This window comes from Camponotus vicinus, unplaced genomic scaffold (assembly GCF_025532165.1).
Source record: "Camponotus vicinus isolate PSW18456_S1 unplaced genomic scaffold, iyCamVici1.0 SCAF_7, whole genome shotgun sequence".
Lineage (NCBI taxonomy): Eukaryota > Metazoa > Arthropoda > Insecta > Hymenoptera > Formicidae > Camponotus > Camponotus vicinus.
Window position 1 is genome coordinate 13,404,778 of NW_028141979.1, and position 19,436 is coordinate 13,424,213.

Below are 19,436 nucleotides of genomic sequence, written 5' to 3' on the forward strand. Positions count from 1 at the left end.
GAGCTTTTCAAAACACTATAATTAAGTTAGTTTTCATTAAGTACTTTCCGAGTTATGAGGCTTGAAATAATTTCTTAATTTTACATAAACCGTAAAATATCTTGTAAAATATTCATTTTTCGATTATCTTACATTAATACTTTTATGTACAAAATAATGAGAGGAATCAATTGGTGTAAAGAAAACACATGTGTTTCGAAAAAAAAAAATGTAATTGTTAATTGCAAATTACATTTTTTCTTTCGAAACAATTGTGTTTTCTTTACACCAATTGATTCCTCTCATTATTTTGTACATAAAAGTATTAAGGTAAGAAAATCTAAAAATGAATATTTTACAAGATATTTTACGGTTTATGTAAAATTAAGAAATTATTTCAAGCCTCATAACTCGGAAAGTACTTAATGAAAACTAACTTAATTATAGTGTTTTGGAAATCTCTCGAGATAAGCTACAAGAATAAGTAATAAAAAATAGCAGTTCCCATTTAAAAAATTCTATGTGACCTTGCTCTGACCTTGGCGACGCCACCCAAGGTTAAATTCATAGCGCCAGTAAATAGATCTTTTGAAATCCTACAACTTTGGTTGGAAACATTTTTCTCAGAAACGTTTCGTTTTCGAGATATTTGACCGTTTCCAGACTTTTCTAACACCCTGTATATAGGGTGTAACTGAAAAAGCGCCCACGGAGCAAATAGCGTTATTCCTGATTAAAAATCGAGTCGAAAAGTCCTGAACCATTTTTTTCTATAATGCTTAATAAAGCGGTAATTATTGAGTAAAGTTGCGCCAATAAGCACCGATCTTTAGACGGGTGCACGTCAGTGAGCCGCGCCCCTGATAGTGTGCGTGAGCGCTCCGCCGCTACGGCGCTATGTCATGCCGCTATCGTGCAATATTCTTATGCGTTGTAATAATGCGAAAAACTTTATTTTGCATTAAAAATCATATTTCTTCAGTCAAAAGCGTTTCCTTAAAGAAAATTTCGATAAGGAGGCTAAAGGTCGGTGCTTATTGGCGCAACTTTACTCAATAATTATCGCTTTATTAACACGTTGAGTGCGGAGCCGATTTTGCTCTGTTTTCCGTTCAAGCGGCACACAGCGGCGATCACTCGGCGAGGTGTTCGGTTACAAAGTATAAACAGAATATAACACACACATCGCGGTGACGATTGTGTTTCACTGTCTGTTTGGGCTATGGAAATGGCGCAGCCAATGCAGAAGTATATGAAGTATAAACAAAAGATAATCAGATGGGGAATGATAAAAAGGCGACCACCAAGAGACAATCAGTTAGAAGTTAGAATAAAGATACGAAAGACTAAAGACATTTGAGCAGAGAAAAAATAACAACATAACACATAATATAATATAATTTCATTCGCTGATTTTATTATATTATATTTCTTACTGAAGAAGACTAAGTAAAGTCGAAACGTTTTTGTTTTTATTAAACGAATTTATTATTATATGTATTTATTTTATTTAGACCTTAGTAATTAGCTCGTATTATTGGCCCTAGAATTTTTAATTTTTATTATTGCTTTGCAACACACGAGCAGTATTAATATTATTATTGTTTAATTTTCGTTTTATAACACATAATACATTTATTTTTTAACCTTGATACTGCCGGTCCCACGGACCGACGCCGCCCAAACGAAGAGTTCACTGTCAGTCCCCAGAGACTGACACCGCCTAAACGGAAAGTTCACCGTCAGTCCCCATGGACTGACGCCGCGCTTAACGTGTTAAGCATTATAGAAAAAAATGGTTCAGGACTTTTTGACTCGATTTTTAATCAGGAATAACGCTATTTGCTCCGTGGGCGCTTTTTCAGTTACACCCTGTATATACAAAGTGTATCTGAAATGATGCACTAAACTTTAGGAGCGTATTCTAGAGGTCAAAGTAAGACTTTTTTTTCCTATGAACATGGGTCCGCAAATGAACCCCCCTCCGAGCTAGAGGCCCCTAAAGTTTGAAAAAAATTGAAAATTGGCTGTATTTCAGAAAAGTTTAATAAATAAAAAAAGTAAAAATAAAAAAAGTTTAATGATAAATAATAAATTTAAAAGTAGATATAAAATAATAAAAGAGAACATAATAAGTAATAAAATAGAAAGTAAAAGAAAAGTTTAATAAAAAACAAATAAAAATCTAAAATAAATAATAATTAAATGAATAAAAAAAATATAAAAAACAAAACGTAAATAAAATAAAAAAATATTAAGTAATAAAAAATAATATTTCACAAATATTTAATATTTAATAATAAAAACATAAGCTTAGAAAAGTTTGAAATAATATCTATTTGTAAATATTAATACAATTAACTTCAAACTATTATTAAATAGTACATTTAAATAATTATACATATATAATATATATGATTATTATTTCAATTTATTCTTATTTGAAATTATTATTCTTATTTTGAATTGACTCTTTTCACATATTTAGCATAATATGATTTACAAAGGCTTAAGATTTTGAAATTAAATAATACTAACAAATTACTTTGTTACATTGTAATTATTATTAATTCCATATTTTACAAGAGCAGTCGGGAGACGCCGCGCTAGGTGTGTTCGGCGTGTATACATGAATGTGTGTATGTGTGCGCGTATGTTTTTAAATTTAGCGTATGCACAAAATAGAACAGTTATTTCAATTTAATAAACCATATAACAATGTTTATTTAATTTAAACGTGACAAACGCTGCGTTTCAATCCAATTCGGATTCTTTTCAATGTCGAATAGCAAAGTGAAAGTAATAAACATAAAATTAAAGATAAAAGTCAACGATAAAATATACATAAGTTTCGGAAAACGCAAACTAAAATAGACGGTGTTAACAAAGTCAAAAAAGTCGGAAGCAAACATACGTAAAGTAACGGATAATTCAACAACACAATTAAAAGAGAGCGCAAAGCATTAACCGTAATGTCCGAAAATTCGCAAACGGAAAACTGAATAATATAAACCCACCCCCCCATATCCGCAGTATATAACAAAGAACACGCTGTTACCTCGGAAACAAAAAACGAAACGAAATCTAACACGCAAGTCCACATTCATTTCCAAATTGAAAAAAGAGGAAATGAAGTCAAAGATGCGCATTCTCGATGGAAAGTTGAGATCTTAATGGTCCTTACAGCAACGAAAAATATGTGTATAAACAGGCTTAACCGAGGTGACAGCCTGTAAAAGAAAAAACACACGGCGCGTTATAAACTCTACAAATTAAAACCTGACAATAAGAAAAATCCTTCGTATAAAATAAAACTAATGCAAATCTAATACAAGTTACATACGGTTCTCCAAAATGAACGCAATATCAAATTAAATAAATCCCACAGACAGGAAAGCGAGTTAAACATAACCTCACGTTCCAATAAAAGGCGCCGATCTGAGGTATATGAACATGTAAAAACAAGTACCATGAAGTATCAAAAGAGGGGGAAGAGCAAACGTCACAGAAGGATAGAAAACAGAACGGAAGACAAACGGTAATTTTTTCAAAAATTAATGTGCAAGCTTCCTTATGATTGGCAAATATAACTTATCCAAGAATTCGATATCACTCTGAACGTTGATGCCATGGCTCTGGCTAGAAATGTGCAACATCTCCTCAATCAATCTCTTTCTATATCCAGGTTCCTCGCCTAGAATGGAAACATTCTCCCAATCAAACTCATGACCCTCCAATCTATGAAGGGACACAACCGAACCAGAAACCTTATTAATGTCAGAACGATGTTCTTTGATTCTGGTTAGCAACTTCCTTTTAGTTTGTCCCACATACGAAGCTTCACAATCTATTACGTTTATTACTTTCACTTTGCTATTCGACATTGAGAAAGATCCGAATTGGATTGAAACGCAGCGTTTGTCACGTTTAAATTAAATAAACATTGTCACATGGTTTATTAAATTGAAATAACTGTTCTATTTTTGCATACATTTCACCATTGCTCAGGTCCTTGAAGCCTTTTAACTAATTTTTATTGATTTTATCTAACGGACCTTTTTTCTCATTATACAATATTATATATGTATAATTTTTAAATGTACTATTTAATAATAGTTTGAAGTTAATTGTATTAATATTTATAAATAGATATTATTTCAAACTTTTCTAAGTTTATGTTTTTATTATTAAATATTAAATATTTGTGAAATATTTTTTTTTATTAATATTTTTTTTATTTTATTTACTTCTTTTTTATTCATTTAATTATTATTTATTTTAGATTTTTATTTGTTTTTTATTAAACTTTCTTTTTACTTTCTATTTTATTACTTATTATGTTCTCTTTTACTATTTTATATCTACTTTTTAATTTATTATTTATCATTAAACTTTTTATTTTTACTTTTTTTATTTATTAAACATTTTTTATAATGATTTAAATGTACTTTTGTTGGTAGCAGTCGGGAGTATTTTTTTTTCAAAAAAGTTTTTTAATTATTTCATTCTTCTAAAAGCTCTGTGTATAATATGTGTGTATGCAGCTAAACATATTGCCGCTCAAAACCCAATAAAATCCTATTCAACTAAATTTGTATAGACGCATAAGCATAATGAATAATTAATTAAGGATAATTATCTTCTGTTTTCTTAAAATTCTTCTTCTCTCCTTTATTCTGGGTTGTCATTATAATTTGGATATATTGTCTATCGATAGCCTTTTTACTTCATTCCTCTTCACAAATAGTAAGGCGCAATTTTGCTGCCAGTATGCACATTATGAGTGCGGCACAATTATGCAGTTAGTATATATAGTGCAACCATGCTGTTTATTATTACAAATAATTATCCTTTTTCTTCTTAAAATTCTTTTCTCTTTTATTCTTGTTGTGACATAATTTGGATATACAGGGTGTCGCAGACCACCCGTATCAGCCGAATATCTCAAAAACTGAGCGCGGCAAACAAAAATATTTCAGACAAAAGTTGTAAGGTTTCAAGTAACGCATTACATGGCGATATCAGTATGACCTTGAAGAGTGTTGTCAAGGTCACGTAAAGGTCACTTTCAATTTTTTAAATGGAACCCCCTACTTTTTTATTGCATATTCTTGTAGCTTATCTCGAGGGCTTTCCAAAACATTATAATTAAGTTAGTTTTCATTAAGTACTTTCCGAGTTATGAGGCTTGAAATCATTTCTTAATTTTACATAAACTGTCAAATATCTTGTAAAATATTCATTTTTCGATTGTCTTACCTTAATACTTTTATGTACAAAATAATGAAAAATCAATTGGTATAAAGAAAACACATAATTGTTTCGAAAAAGAAATGTAATTTGCAATTAACAATTACATTTTTTTTCGAAACAATTATGAGTTTTCTTTACACCAATTGATTCCTCTCATTATTTTGTACATAAAAGTATTAAGGTAAGACAATCGAAAAATGAATATCTTGCTAGATATTTTATGGTTTATGCAAAATTGAGAAATGATTTCAAGCCTCATAACTCGGAAAATACTTAATGAAAACTAACTTAATTATAGTGTTCTGGAAAGCCCTCGAGATAAGCTACAAGAATATGCAATAAAAAGTATTCCATTTAAAAATTTGAAAGAGACCTTTACGTGACCTTGCGAACACTCTTCAAGGTCATACTGATATCGCCATGTAATGCGTTACTTAAAACCTTCTAACTTTTGTCTGAAATATTTTTGTTTGCCGCGCTCAGTTTTTGAGATTTTTTAAATATTCGGGTGGTCTGCGACGAGTGGATATAATTTGACCACGTTCGAAATAGCCACAGATAAATTTGACCACGTTCGAAATGGCCACGGATAAATTTGACCACGTTCGTAATGGCCACTCGTTCGTAATGGCCACGTTCGAAATGGCCACGTTCGAAACGGCCACGTTCGTAATGGCCACGTTCGAAACGGCCACGTTCGTAATGGCCACTCGTTCGTAATGGCCACGTTCGAAACGGCCACGTTCGGAACGGCCACGTTCGTAATGGCCACACGTTCGTAACGGCCACGTTCGTAATGGCCACACGTTCGTAACGGCCACGTTCGTAATGGCCACGTTCGAAACGGCTACGTTCGAAACGGCCACGTTTGTAATGGCCACTCGTTCGTAATGGCCACGTTCGAAACGGCCACACGTTTGTAATGGCCACGTTCGAAACGGCCACGCTCGGAATAGCCACGGGAAATATTGAATAAAGTTCCATTTGACCACGATCGGTACGGCCACGTTCGTAATGGCCACACGTTCGTAACGGCCACGTTCGAAACGGCCACACATTTGTAATGACCACTAAATTCAATTGGTTAATTTCTCAAGGCTTAAAGCTTACTACACCTATTGTAGAAAAATGTTAAAGTTATCAAATTTTGAGGCTGGGATACCTGATATTTTATATGGTTAGGAAGTCTGTAATATTGACATAAGAGTGATGTGCAGAAATTATATTTTTATTATAAATGTGATGTAAGAGTTTGGACATGGGTTGAAAAAGGTTTTATATTGAAACTTCCACACAGTACTGTCAGCCTTGGTTAGTTTCCACGTTCTCAAGTTGTGTTATTTCTTTTATGTGGGAGGGCACGGGGACAGGGCTTCGCCTCGTCCCTGTAAACTCCCACCTAGACATTCTTTCTCAGCATGTACTTTTCACAAAGTCACAAACCCATGTGTAAAATACATGCTGAGAAAGAACGTCTAGGTGGGTGTTCACAGGGATGGGGCTTCGCCCCGTCCCTATGCTCTCCCACATAAAAAAAATAACACAACTTGAGAGCGTGGAAACTAACCAAGGCTAACAGTATTGCGTGGAAGTTTCAATATAAGATCTTTTTCAACCCATGTCCAAACTCTTACATGACATTTATAATTTCTGCACATCACTCTTATGCACACTAAGTCGATATGACAGGTATTCTAGCCTCAAAATTTGATAACTTTAACAATTAATATCTCGCTTCACGGGGCAGAGTGACGATTTTTTCTGCCAGATTCTTTCGTTTTATGCAAAAACGCGTCGAATGAGTATAATTTTATCAACTTTTGAGAATGAGTAATGATTCTGAACAATTACCAAAGTTTTATTTTAATAATTTTGGTTTTTTATATACTCTTACCTTAATGCCTTATCAAATTTAGGATCATAATTCAGCTTGGATATCATGGATATAGCATCAGAGGTCTGCGGATAATCAATATCCTTTACATGAAGTCTATTTAGAAGCATACAAGTCATTTCTCCTGGCAATGGTTGATTGCTCACTTTTTTAAATTTTTGTGCCGAATTTATCAGTTTCCACAATGTAATGAAACAACCGATTCCCTGCAGGCACTTCAACAGTCATATAAACATTTGGTAATTTATATAAGGGGTTATGGATAAAGTCCTCGTAAGAGGATAAACTCAAAAATTCGGTTATGGCTTAATGCTTATGGCTTAAGTTTTTTCATGTGTTCCCGGCCTTACATCATCTTAGGCATAAATCATAAAGTATGCGTAATCAGCACTACATTAAAAATATAAAGTGTTCTTTCCATCGCAAATGCACACAGTTGATAAAGTAGGAAATTTTTTCACATATGAAAAATGTAATTATTTATTACTTTGTAATTATTAGGCCGAGTCTACAATAGGTGTAGTAAGCTTTAAGCCTTGAGAAATTAACCAATTGAATTTAGTGGTCATTACAAATGTGTGGCCATTACGAACGTGGCCGTTACGAACGTGTGGCCATTACGAACGTGGCCGTTACGAACGTGTGGCCATTACGAACGTGGCCGTTACGAACGTGTGGCCATTACGAACGTGGCCGTTACGAACGTGTGGCCATTACGAACGTGGCCGTTACGAACGTGTGGCCATTACGAACGTGTGGCCATTACGAACGTGTGGCCATTACGAATGTGGCCGTTACGAACGTGTGGCCATTACGAACGTGTGGCCATTACGAACGTGTGGCCGTTACGAACGTGGCCGTTACGAACGTGTGGCCGTTACGAACGTGTGGCCGTTACGAACGTGTGGCCATTACGAACGTGGCCATTACGAACGTGTGGCCATTACGAACGTGGCCGTTACGAACGTGTGGCCATTACGAACGTGGCCGTTACGAACGTGTGGCCATTACGAACGTGTGGCCATTACGAACGTGGCCGTTACGAACGTGTGGCCGTTACGAACGTGGCCGTTACGAACGTGTGGCCGTTACGAACGTGTAGCCATTACGAACGTGTGGCTATTACGAACGTGTGGCCATTACGAACGTGTGGCCATTACGAACGTGGCCGTTACGAACGTGTGGCCATTACGAACGTGACCGTTACGAACGTGTGGCCATTACGAACGTGGCCGTTACGAACGTGTGGCCATTACGAACGTGGCCGTTACGAACGTGTGGCCATTACGAACGTGTGGCCGTTACGAACGTGTGGCCGTTACGAACGTGTGGCCGTTACGAACGTGTGGCCGTTACGAACGTGTGGCCGTTACGAACGTGTGGCCGTTACGGACGTGTGGCCATTGCGAACGTGGCCGTTACGAACGTGTGGCCATTACGAACGTGGCCGTTATGAACGTGTGGCCATTACGAACGTGGCCGTTACGAACGTGTGGCCATTACGAACGTGGCCGTTACGAACGTGTGGCCATTACGAACGTGGCCGTTACGAACGTGTGGCCATTACGAACGTGGCCGTACCGATCGTGGTCAAATGGAACTTTATTCAATATTTCCCGTGGCTATTCCGAGCGTGGCCGTTTCGAACGTGGCCATTACAAACGTGTGGCCGTTTCGAACGTGGCCATTACGAACGAGTGGCCATTACGAACGTGGCCGTTTCGAACGTAGCCGTTTCGAACGTGGCCATTTCGAACGTGGTCAAATTTATCCGTGGCCATTTCGAACGTGGCCGTTCCGAACGTGGCCATTCCGAACGTGGCCGTTTCGAACGTGGCCATTATGAACGAGTGGCCATTACGAACGTGGCCGCTTCGAACGTGGCCGTTTCGAACGTGGCCATTTCGAACGTGGTCAAATTTATCCGTGGCCATTTCGAACGTGGCCATTTCGGACGCTCCCGTTTGCGACACCCTGTATAATCTATCGATGATCTTTTTTTACTTGATTCCTCTTCGTAGATAGTAAGGCGCAATATTGCTGCCAGTATGCACATTATGAGTGCGGCGCAATCATGCAGCCAGTATTAGAGTTCCTCAAGTAAGAGTTAGGACAACGTCCGCCATTAATAGGGAACTGTAGCGCGCGCAATTTGAAAGACTTATATCATTCTATTCTATCATGTACATTCTATTAAATAGAGATTTATATTTCATTTATGTTAATAAATAATAAAAAATTATTCTTTAATATATTCTAAGTAGCAAATTTTAACGTTAATGTAATATAAATATTTATTTAACGTTTATTAAATATTTGATATTTCATTAATAAAATATTAATTAAATATTAATAAAATAAATATTTAATAAGCATTAAATAAATATTCATATTACAGTAACATTAAAATAAACGTTCTTTTAATGAATAAAAAGGGATATTATCCAATTATTTTACCATTTTAAAAATATCTTTGAAAATAAGTTTGAAACATTTTTTTATACATTTGTTTGCTACTTGGAATTATTTATATTTTGTTTTTAATTTATATTATTGTGCTGCTTTATTATTATTGTGCTGCGCAACTAGGCATTTTATCTGTAACAATTTTTAAAATTATCTTTCCAAACTATTTTTATATATAAGTTTTTATATAAGTTTAAAGTTTTACATTAAGGTTAGTTATATCTCAGTTTTAAGTTTATAAATTTACAATAAAAGAATACGTTTTATTAATAAATATCACTTAATAATCGTTATATGAAATGAAATAGATATAAAAATTAATTCTTTGTTATATTTGAATTATTTTTAATACATACCTATACATTATTTACCGTGACATGTCTCGAATAGCTTGGTCTTCTCCTTTTCTGTCTCTTTCTCACTCATTGCTTCTCTATAAATGGCGCGACCAATCAGAAATCATCACGCGGTATCCTAACTCTTACTTGAGGAACTCTAGCCAGTATATGTAGTGCAACCATGCTGTTTATTATTATAAATAATTATCTTCTTTCTTCTTAAAATTCTTCTCTCTTTTATTCTTGTTGTGACTATAATTTGGATATATATAGTCTATCGATGACCTTTTTTTACTCGATTCTTCTTCGCAGATAGTAAGGCGCAATATTGCTGCCAGTATGCACATTATGAGTGCGGCGCAATCATGCAGCCAATATATATAACATCATGCGTTGCTATTCTTCTTTTATCTTCATATTTCTTCATCCTATACATATGTACAGTTTTAATTATTATTATCATCTAACATGTAACACAGAATATAATAATAATAAACAATAATTACATTACTTACGATGCGACTTCAATATGCCTTGCCTTTTTCTAAGTGTTTCTGCAATCTTCCAAGTATTCTGTAATATTTTTATTAATAAATGTATCACGAAAGAAAGAGAGAGAGAAAGAAAGAGACAGAGAGAAGTAATAATAACAATATTTAGATTTAAATATATAATAATAATTATAGCTATGCAGCAAATATATAAACTTCTGTATAGCAATATAATTATAATTATATAGACAAATATATAAATTTATGTGTAAGAAATACAGTTATGTAGAAAATTATCCATATTTATAAATATAATACATATAAATTGTATACAATTATTCTTATATAAGTATATTATTTAAATAGTAATTTATATATTTGTATAGCTACAATAATAAAAATAATAATGTAACATAATGCGAGACAGAATCTTCTACATAGTCACATAATTATGATTATATAGTATTTCTACAATCATAGAAGTTTATATATTTGTTGCATAGCCAAGAATGATTGCAGAAATATCATACCATCATAATCATATCATCATTTATGGCTTCGCAAAAGGTTTCTCTCACTTTATGTTATATTATTGTTATATTATTTATTAATAATAATTATTTTTATTTGCAGCATAGTCATAATAATAAATAATATAATGTAACAATATGAGAGAATATAATCTTCTGCATAGCCATATAATTATGATTATATAATATTTCCACAATCATTCTTGGCTATGCAGCAAATATATAAACTTCTATGATTGCAGAAATACTATATAATCATAATTATGTGGCTACGCAGAAGATTCTTTCTCACATTATGTTATATTATTGTTGTATTATTTATTAATAATAACTATGTTTATTTGCAGCATAGTCATAATAATAAATAATATAACAATGTGAGAGAGAATCTTCTGCGTAGCCACATAATTATGATTATATAATATTTCTGCAATCATAAAAGTTTATATATTTGCTGCGTAGCCAAGAATGATTGTAGAAATATCATATAATCATAATTATATGGCTACGCAGAAGATTATATTCTCTCACATTATGTTATATTACATTATTTATTATTATGACTATGCTGCAAATAAAAATAATTATTATTAATAAATAATACAACAATAATATAACATAATGTGAGAAAGAATCTTCTGCGTAGCCACATAATTATGATTATAGTATTTCTGCAATCATAGAAGTTTATATATTTGTTGCGTAGCCAAGAATGATTGTAGAAAAATCATATAATCATAATTATATGGCTATGCAGAGGATTATTTTCCCTCATTATATTATATTATATTATTTATTATTATTATGATTTTGCTGCAAATAAAAATATTATTAATAATAGAAAGAGAGAAAAGCTTACCTGTTTAGGAACATTTTCTTCAGATATATCCATACTATCCATGTTTATTTAAACTTTTTTCAATAATTACAATTTTTCACAACAATTTATTTTCAATAATCAACAATAATAATTTGACATGTAGGCAGTGATGCCAGAAATGAGCCCCTGCACGCTCGGCACCGTCGCGCACACAAAGAAAGGGAGCCGTGTACATATGGCGCTCGGCGCTCGGCTACGTTCGGGCAGTAGAAGAGTGCAGACGTACTATCTACTGTCTCCTTCCCTCTCGAGCTATAGCTAACGCCTCGAGAATCGTATGTCAGCGGCCCGATCCGTTTATCAGATCTCGCGTAAAAACTTGTAAAATTTACACGTAAAATAAAATAAATCTTTAATCTTGTCAAAAATTAAATAAATAAAATAAATGTCTCTTAAATAAATTAAATAAATAAAAATTAAATAAATAAAATAAATCTCCTAATTACAATTTATTTTGTATATAAAAGATATAAACTAATTTGAAAAATAAAGGATAGAAAGAGAATAAATGATAAAAATCCACTCTTGGCAAACATATACGTTTTTCCCTTAAGAAATAAATATAAAAAGATAGATGTAAAATATAAAGAAATATAAAGAATAGAACATACATTAATAATATTTTCTAGTAAATAATATAATATTCTAATAGCATGTGTAACATTTTATCAATTTGTAAATAAACATCGTACATGTTGTTGCTCTATGGAAATCGCGAGAAGGCGGTGGTCTCTTCCGTCAAGAGGAAATGTAAAAAATATTTTCTTAGAATATATATATATATATGTATATATATATATATATATATATATATATATTACTTTTAAATTAAATGAAATACTATATTAAATATATCAAATATTATATATTAAATAAAAATTATACATAATATTATACACAATGAAATAATATTACATGCATATATACATATGTACAAATAATTATTTTAATATAATATTAAAGAAAATTTTGTACATTTCTAAAGAATATGACAGATATAACAGAGGATAGTTATAGAAAAAAATAGACATATAAAATAAATATAAAAAGATAGATATGATAATATGATATATAAGAGAATATAAAGAACAGAACATAAAAAACGAACAAAATCAGAAAAAAGCGCACATGTTTAACTTAATATAATATCGAGAAAATAGTGTATATATATATATATATATATATGTATATATATATATATATATATATATATATATATATATATATACACATACATATACACACACACACATATACAGGGTGATTCAAAATAACCCCTGTGTCCCTGAAATTACATATTCGTGAATCAATTCTAAGACGATTTTTCCTTCGGCAAAATTTCGTCCGAAGCTTAGTTTTTGAATTATTAAAGGAAGTAGTTAACGTATGATGGGTCGAATACAAGAGGCAGGCAAGGGTGGCGCGATTCACCGTCAGACGCGGGAGCTTACGCGGGGCGCCTGCTGCGATCAGCTGATCGCTATACACATACAGACACACATGCGAACACATACATTCTCTCTCTGTCTGTCTGTCTGTCTGTCTCTCTCTCTCTCTCTCTCATTCGCTCACTCACCTGTAAATTTTTTTTTTTTTTTTACGAGAGAGGGGAAAATGCATTTTATGCATACCCACCGGTCGATCCAGTGAGTTATGTGGACCTCGAGTACCAAGTCGAATTACCAACTCGGTACTCCCTACCCACTAAAAACCCCTCTCTTTTCACGAATTTCCTTTAACACACTGTCCCTCTGACTTCCCGAGATCTGTTTTCACATAACGTCAAAAAATAGTTATTATTACCTTGTTCGATGACTTTTGATGTATTGCTGTAATTGCTTGAAGGAGAAATGAATTTTCTGATAGATCGTACGTTCTCAAATTTAACGTAGATATCACGTTGCAAAAGACAAGAAATCCACACTAAATTATTAACTGAAAGTTTTTCTTCTTTCATGAACTGTATTCTTTTATTAAACTTTAACGTAATCACATTTATTTACTCACTCGATGAGACGAGAAATTTACTAATGACTTTATCACTAATCACTATTAATCACTGTCGAATAATAATTGTTGGCGATTAAAAATCACTCGATGAAAGAAACACGCGCGGACACGTTACTACACGACGCGACGACGCGACAATGCGACGATAATTACGACTCGGCGACTGCAAGCAGTTTTTTGTCATGGTAGGTCGCGGTAGGTTAAGGTACTACTGGCGCTATCGAATGCGATCATGTGTTCGATTGAAGAATGCGGTAAACATAATAAACATTTAACATAATAATAATATTAACATGTTAAATGTTTATTATGTTTACCGCATTCTTCAATCGAACACATGATCGCGTTCGATAGCGCCAGTAGTACCTTAACCTACCGCAACCTACCATGACAAAAAATTGCTTGCAGTCGCCGAGTCGTAATTATCGTCGCATTGTCGCGTCGTCGCGTCGTGTAGTAACGTGTCCGCGCGTGTTTCTTTCATCGAGTGATTTTTAATCGCCAACAATTATTATTCGACAGTGATTAATAGTGATTAGTGATAGAGTCATTAGTAAATTTCTCGTCTCATCGAGTGAGTAAATAAATGTGATTACGTTAAAGTTTAATAAAAGAATACAGTTCATGAAAGAAGAAAAACTTTCAGTTAATAATTTAGTGTGGATTTCTTGTCTTTTGCAACGTGATATCTACGTTAAATTTGAGAACGTACGATCTATCGGAAAATTCATTTCTCCTTCAAGCAATTACAGCAATACATCAAAAGTCATCGAACAAGGTAATAATAACTATTTTTTGACGTTATGTGAAAACAGATCTCGGGAAGTCAGAGGGACAGTGTGTTAAAGGAAATTCGTGAAAAGAGAGGGGTTTTTAGTGGGTAGGGAGTACCGAGTTGGTAATTCGACTTGGTACTCGAGTCCCACATAACTCACTGGATCGACCGGTGGGTATGCATAAAATGCATTTTCCCCTCTCTCGTAAAAAAAAAAGAAAAAAAATTTACAGGTGAGTGAGCGAATGAGAGAGAGAGAGAGAGAAAGAGAGAGAGAGAGAGAGAGAGAGAGAGACAGACTGACAGCAGACAGAGAATGTATGTGTTCGCATGTGTGTCTGTATGTGTATAGCGATCAGCTGATCGCAGCAGGCGCCCCGCGTAAGCTGCCGCGTCTGACGGTGAATCGCGCCACCCTTGCCTGCCTCTTGTATTCGACCCGTCATACGTTAACTACTTCCTTTAATAATTCAAAAACTAAGCTTCGGACGAAATTTTGCCGAAGGAAAAATCGTCTTAGAATTGATTCAAGAATATGTCATTTCAGGGACACAGGGGTTATTTTGAATCACCCTGTATATGTATATGTAATATGTATATGTATATGTAATATGTATATATATATATACATATATATATGTACCCTAACAACACACATGTCCAAAAGATGTCCAGAGGTCATCGAGAGGACATAAAATATCCTTTGGCTGTTCTCTAGATATTCTATGGACGTCTTTAGGACATGTGTGCTGTTAGGATATATATATATATATATATATATATATATATATATATATATATATATATATTAAAAAGTTGACCGTGAGTACTTCGAATCTTGTTTTTTGTTGCTGTGAGGTACAGGCCTCTAGCACGCCTAGAGATCGCATATCTTATATCCTAATCGCGTGAAATGCGTGCTTATTAGCCAATCATTTTTAATTAATATTTTAATAATTATTGCTTTTATACATATATGTAATTTTCATGAATAACAGTAATTTTATTGAAACAAAGATAATTTTTAATTAATGAATAAAAGTAATTTTATTGAAAACAAAGATAATTTTTAATTAAGAAAATATTTGATAATATTTGATAATATTTGATATTTAATAAAATAAAAAAATTTTGTTAATAATTTTAAAATAATTTTTAATAAGTTTAAAATAATTTTTTTTATAATTTAAAACTTTTTATTATTCATTTAAAAAAAGGTTCTTTAAATATTTATATATGCTTATGCTATATTTTGTATTTATTATATTTAGGCTATATTTTAGCTCTGCAAATTTATATTGTAAATTATTCAAATTTATAAAGATAACAGGTAACATTAATTTTTTATGTAAATGATGTTATTTTATTGTTTTATATAAAAATTATTTTAAAGACAAAACCATCCAAAAACTGTTCCGTTTTCTTTTTTTTATTTTATTATATAAAAAATTATAGTATAAACTTTTTCATTTCCCAACTAAAAAATAGTATATTTTTTATCTTAATGTATCATACAAACATATTAACGATAGTTTGTAATAGGTGACGAGTTGTAGAAATAAATTGATTCGTGCGGAAAAGTTGATCAGCGGATTAGGCGGAGAAAAGGATCGTTGGACTACAGTTGCGAAGAAGTTGCAAATGTCGTTTGAAGCACTGCCTGGCGATATACTGATATCTTGCGGTATAATTGCATATCTAGGATCTTTCACAGCCACCTTTCGGGCTGAAAGTTTGGAAAAGTGGCGGATGCACGTAATAAATTCGAATATACCTTGCTCGCGAGAGTATAACTTTGTCGAAGTATTGGGTTCGGAGATCAAGATAAATTCTTGGAACATATTCGGTTTGCCGCGAGATGCATTCTCTATTGAAAATGCTATTATAATGGATAACTCGAACAGATGGAGCTTATTCATTGATCCGCAGGGTCAAACCAATAAATGGATCCGTAATATGGAAAAAACCAACGACCTCAAAATTGTGAAACTAATCGATCACAATTATATGGATGTTATCGAACGAGCGATTGAACAAGGTATTTATACACACATACACACACACACACACAATATAGTTGATAATGATTAGACCAATACTTGTGAGAGAGTAAAGCACAGTAACTGAACAGAAAAAATATACCATTTTGCAATTTTTGTAATAATTATTGAAATATTAATTTAAAAAAATTAAGCGCGCATTTCGCGCTAACGTGTGAATTATGTGTGTTAAGTGTCAATGCCATATAGCAACAAAAGGTTGGCCGTATACACCCTGATTTTTTTCTCTTTATGTTGTGTGACACTCGTCATTGGCACATCTAGAGCATACATCCCATAGTCTAGCTGCGAGAAATGTGCGCTTATGCGGGATTATGCGAGAAAGTTTCCGTAGCTGGAATTATCCCGATAGGGATACAGTGGATCGGACGGAAAACGGATAAGATCGCGTGATCAATCACAAAGACATTTATTCTTTGGTAACAGTGTCAAACGAAATAGTCAATGTTCACAAAAAGAGTTCACAATTTTGTACACAGTTTCTCGGCAAGTTGATGCCTCACAATGCAGATTAGACAAATTGTATAAATGTCGCGGGGGCGAGTCTCGGTTGATCGCCAGGCGCGCATAACTAAACGAACAAGAGCGCTAACAACACGAGCGAGTGTTAGCGCTTACGACAAGAGCAATTTGACGACACGAGCGAGTATGCTAACGACAGATGCGAGAGCACTACAATAAGAACGCGTTAATTATGAATTAACGGCGAGAGCTCGTTCGGCGAATGCGGAAGAATACAATGTATAACGGGTGCGAGTGAGAGCGCACTACAAGAGCGAGCGAGAGCGCGCGAGAATAAGAGCGAGTGAAAAAGCACGCGAGAACGAGGGAGTACATAAGGAGATTAATGATAATTCGTATATTTAGCCGAACTGATTAGTTTTGCACTAAACTTCCGAGCAGTGTCCGATCACGATTCACTTACGCGGTTGGCAAGGATTCACCATTCCATGTACGAGTGATGTGGATCGAGAATGTTCAATCGATCGTAACGGATTCCGGCTCTCTCAGTCGGCTTTTGCGTTATTTTAAATACACGATGCCCGAACTTCACACACGATTCCGCTTTTGCACTGCGGAATGCAATAATTAACAATAATCTGCAATTGATCCTATGTTAATTAGACGAATATATTGGAAGAATACAATGTATAACGACTGTCGCCGACACGTGCGCACAGATGCTCGTCTCAACGGTCTCTGGCTGCCGGAGCCTTAGACTTTCGTGCGTGCGATACGGTTCGCGCGCGAACATTCGATTGATTCAAAATCAATCAATCATCGACTCGCAGGATCACGCAATCCTTTGATTGGCCTATGATCCTAGAATCATACGTGTCGCAATTGTTTATCGATATGTACTTGAGAGGATGCGGGGCGGTGTGAAATAAGATATGTTCAAAGGGGCGCGCTGGGATGGTACCACCGATATCGATTTGGGACGCGATGGCGTTCGAGCCTGTCGCCGTCGAACGATTGCCGCGATTACGTGAGGGGCATGTGTTCGCATACTTGATGCTCTACATCGCGAGAATATCCGAACAACGCTCATATGCCAATATTTTTTATTTAATATTTCAATTATTGCAAAAATTGCAAAATGATAAAAGACTTTTTTATTTAGCTTACTGCGCTTTACCTGCTCATGGACGTTGAGCCAACCCCTAGATATCGAAAACGCCTTTAAATATGAAAAAATGTTTCAGACAAAAGTTGTTTGACTCGAAGAAAGACATCAGATGATGCTATTAGTTTGATCTTGGATAATTGTTTGAAGGTCATATAAAGGTCACCTTTAATTTTTTAAACGGAACCCCTTATTTTTTATTGTTTATTCTTATAGCTTATCTCGCGAGCTTTCTAAAATATTAATAAAATATTTTTTTCATAGAGTACTTTTCTAGTTATGAAGCTTGAAATAATTTCTTAATTTTACATAAACCATAAAATATCTAGTAAAATATTCATTTTTCAATTATTTTACCTTAATAATTTTATGTACAAAAAATGAGAGGAATCAATTGGTGTAAAGAAAACACATAATTGTTTCGAAGAAAAAATATGTAATTTGCAATTAACAATTAAGATAAGCTTAAGATAAGCTATAAAAGTATGTAATAAAAAATAGGATTTCATTTAAGAAATTGAAAAAAAATTTATGACCTTCACGTAACCTTGACAACACTTTTCAAGGTCATAATAATATTATTATGTAATGCGCCACTTAAAACCCTACAACGTTTGTCTGAAACATTTTTCCACAGGACTATTTTCGGAGATAAATGGCCGTTTCCAGACTTTGACACATTCTGTATGATTTTGTGAATATATCATTAAAAATGTACAATGAAAAAGAAGAAACAACGCGCACGAAGCGCGCGCTTTGTATTGTTCTAATTTGTTAAAAAAATGAGTTTAAAATTTTCCATGTTTCTTTCGTACCGAATTGTAAACACATTTTTTAACTACAGCTGTCAGTTTGCGAGAACGTAAGATGACGGACTACCACCGAAATACTGCATATTTGTAAGTTTTAATCGTCATTTTTCCAACTTTTTTTTACATGGATGCGATTGTACAACAAATTTATAAGAAAACAATATTTTCGTATTCATTTATTCGTTTAGCTATTATTAATCTATCACTATTATTATTAATCTATTTATTTATTTATTTATTTCGCTATATATATTGTGTTATTATTCGCTATATATTTTCTTTCATATATCATATCATTTGTAAGAGAGAGACCGTTCTTTC

General features: G+C 33.5%; 1 protein-coding gene across 8 annotated transcripts in view; it reads left to right on the forward strand.

Annotated features, from left to right (window-relative positions):
* Dhc62b (Dynein heavy chain at 62B) overlaps window positions 1-19,436 on the forward strand; it is an 835,389-nt gene that overhangs the window by 609,685 nt on the left and 206,268 nt on the right. For all 8 annotated transcript variants that reach the window (XM_083104284.1, XM_083104287.1, XM_083104288.1 and 5 more), the window contains one exon: window positions 16,159-16,654. In XM_083104284.1, the coding sequence (XP_082960410.1) occupies window positions 16,159-16,654 (496 nt within the window). The remainder of the gene's footprint in view (window positions 1-16,158; window positions 16,655-19,436) is intronic.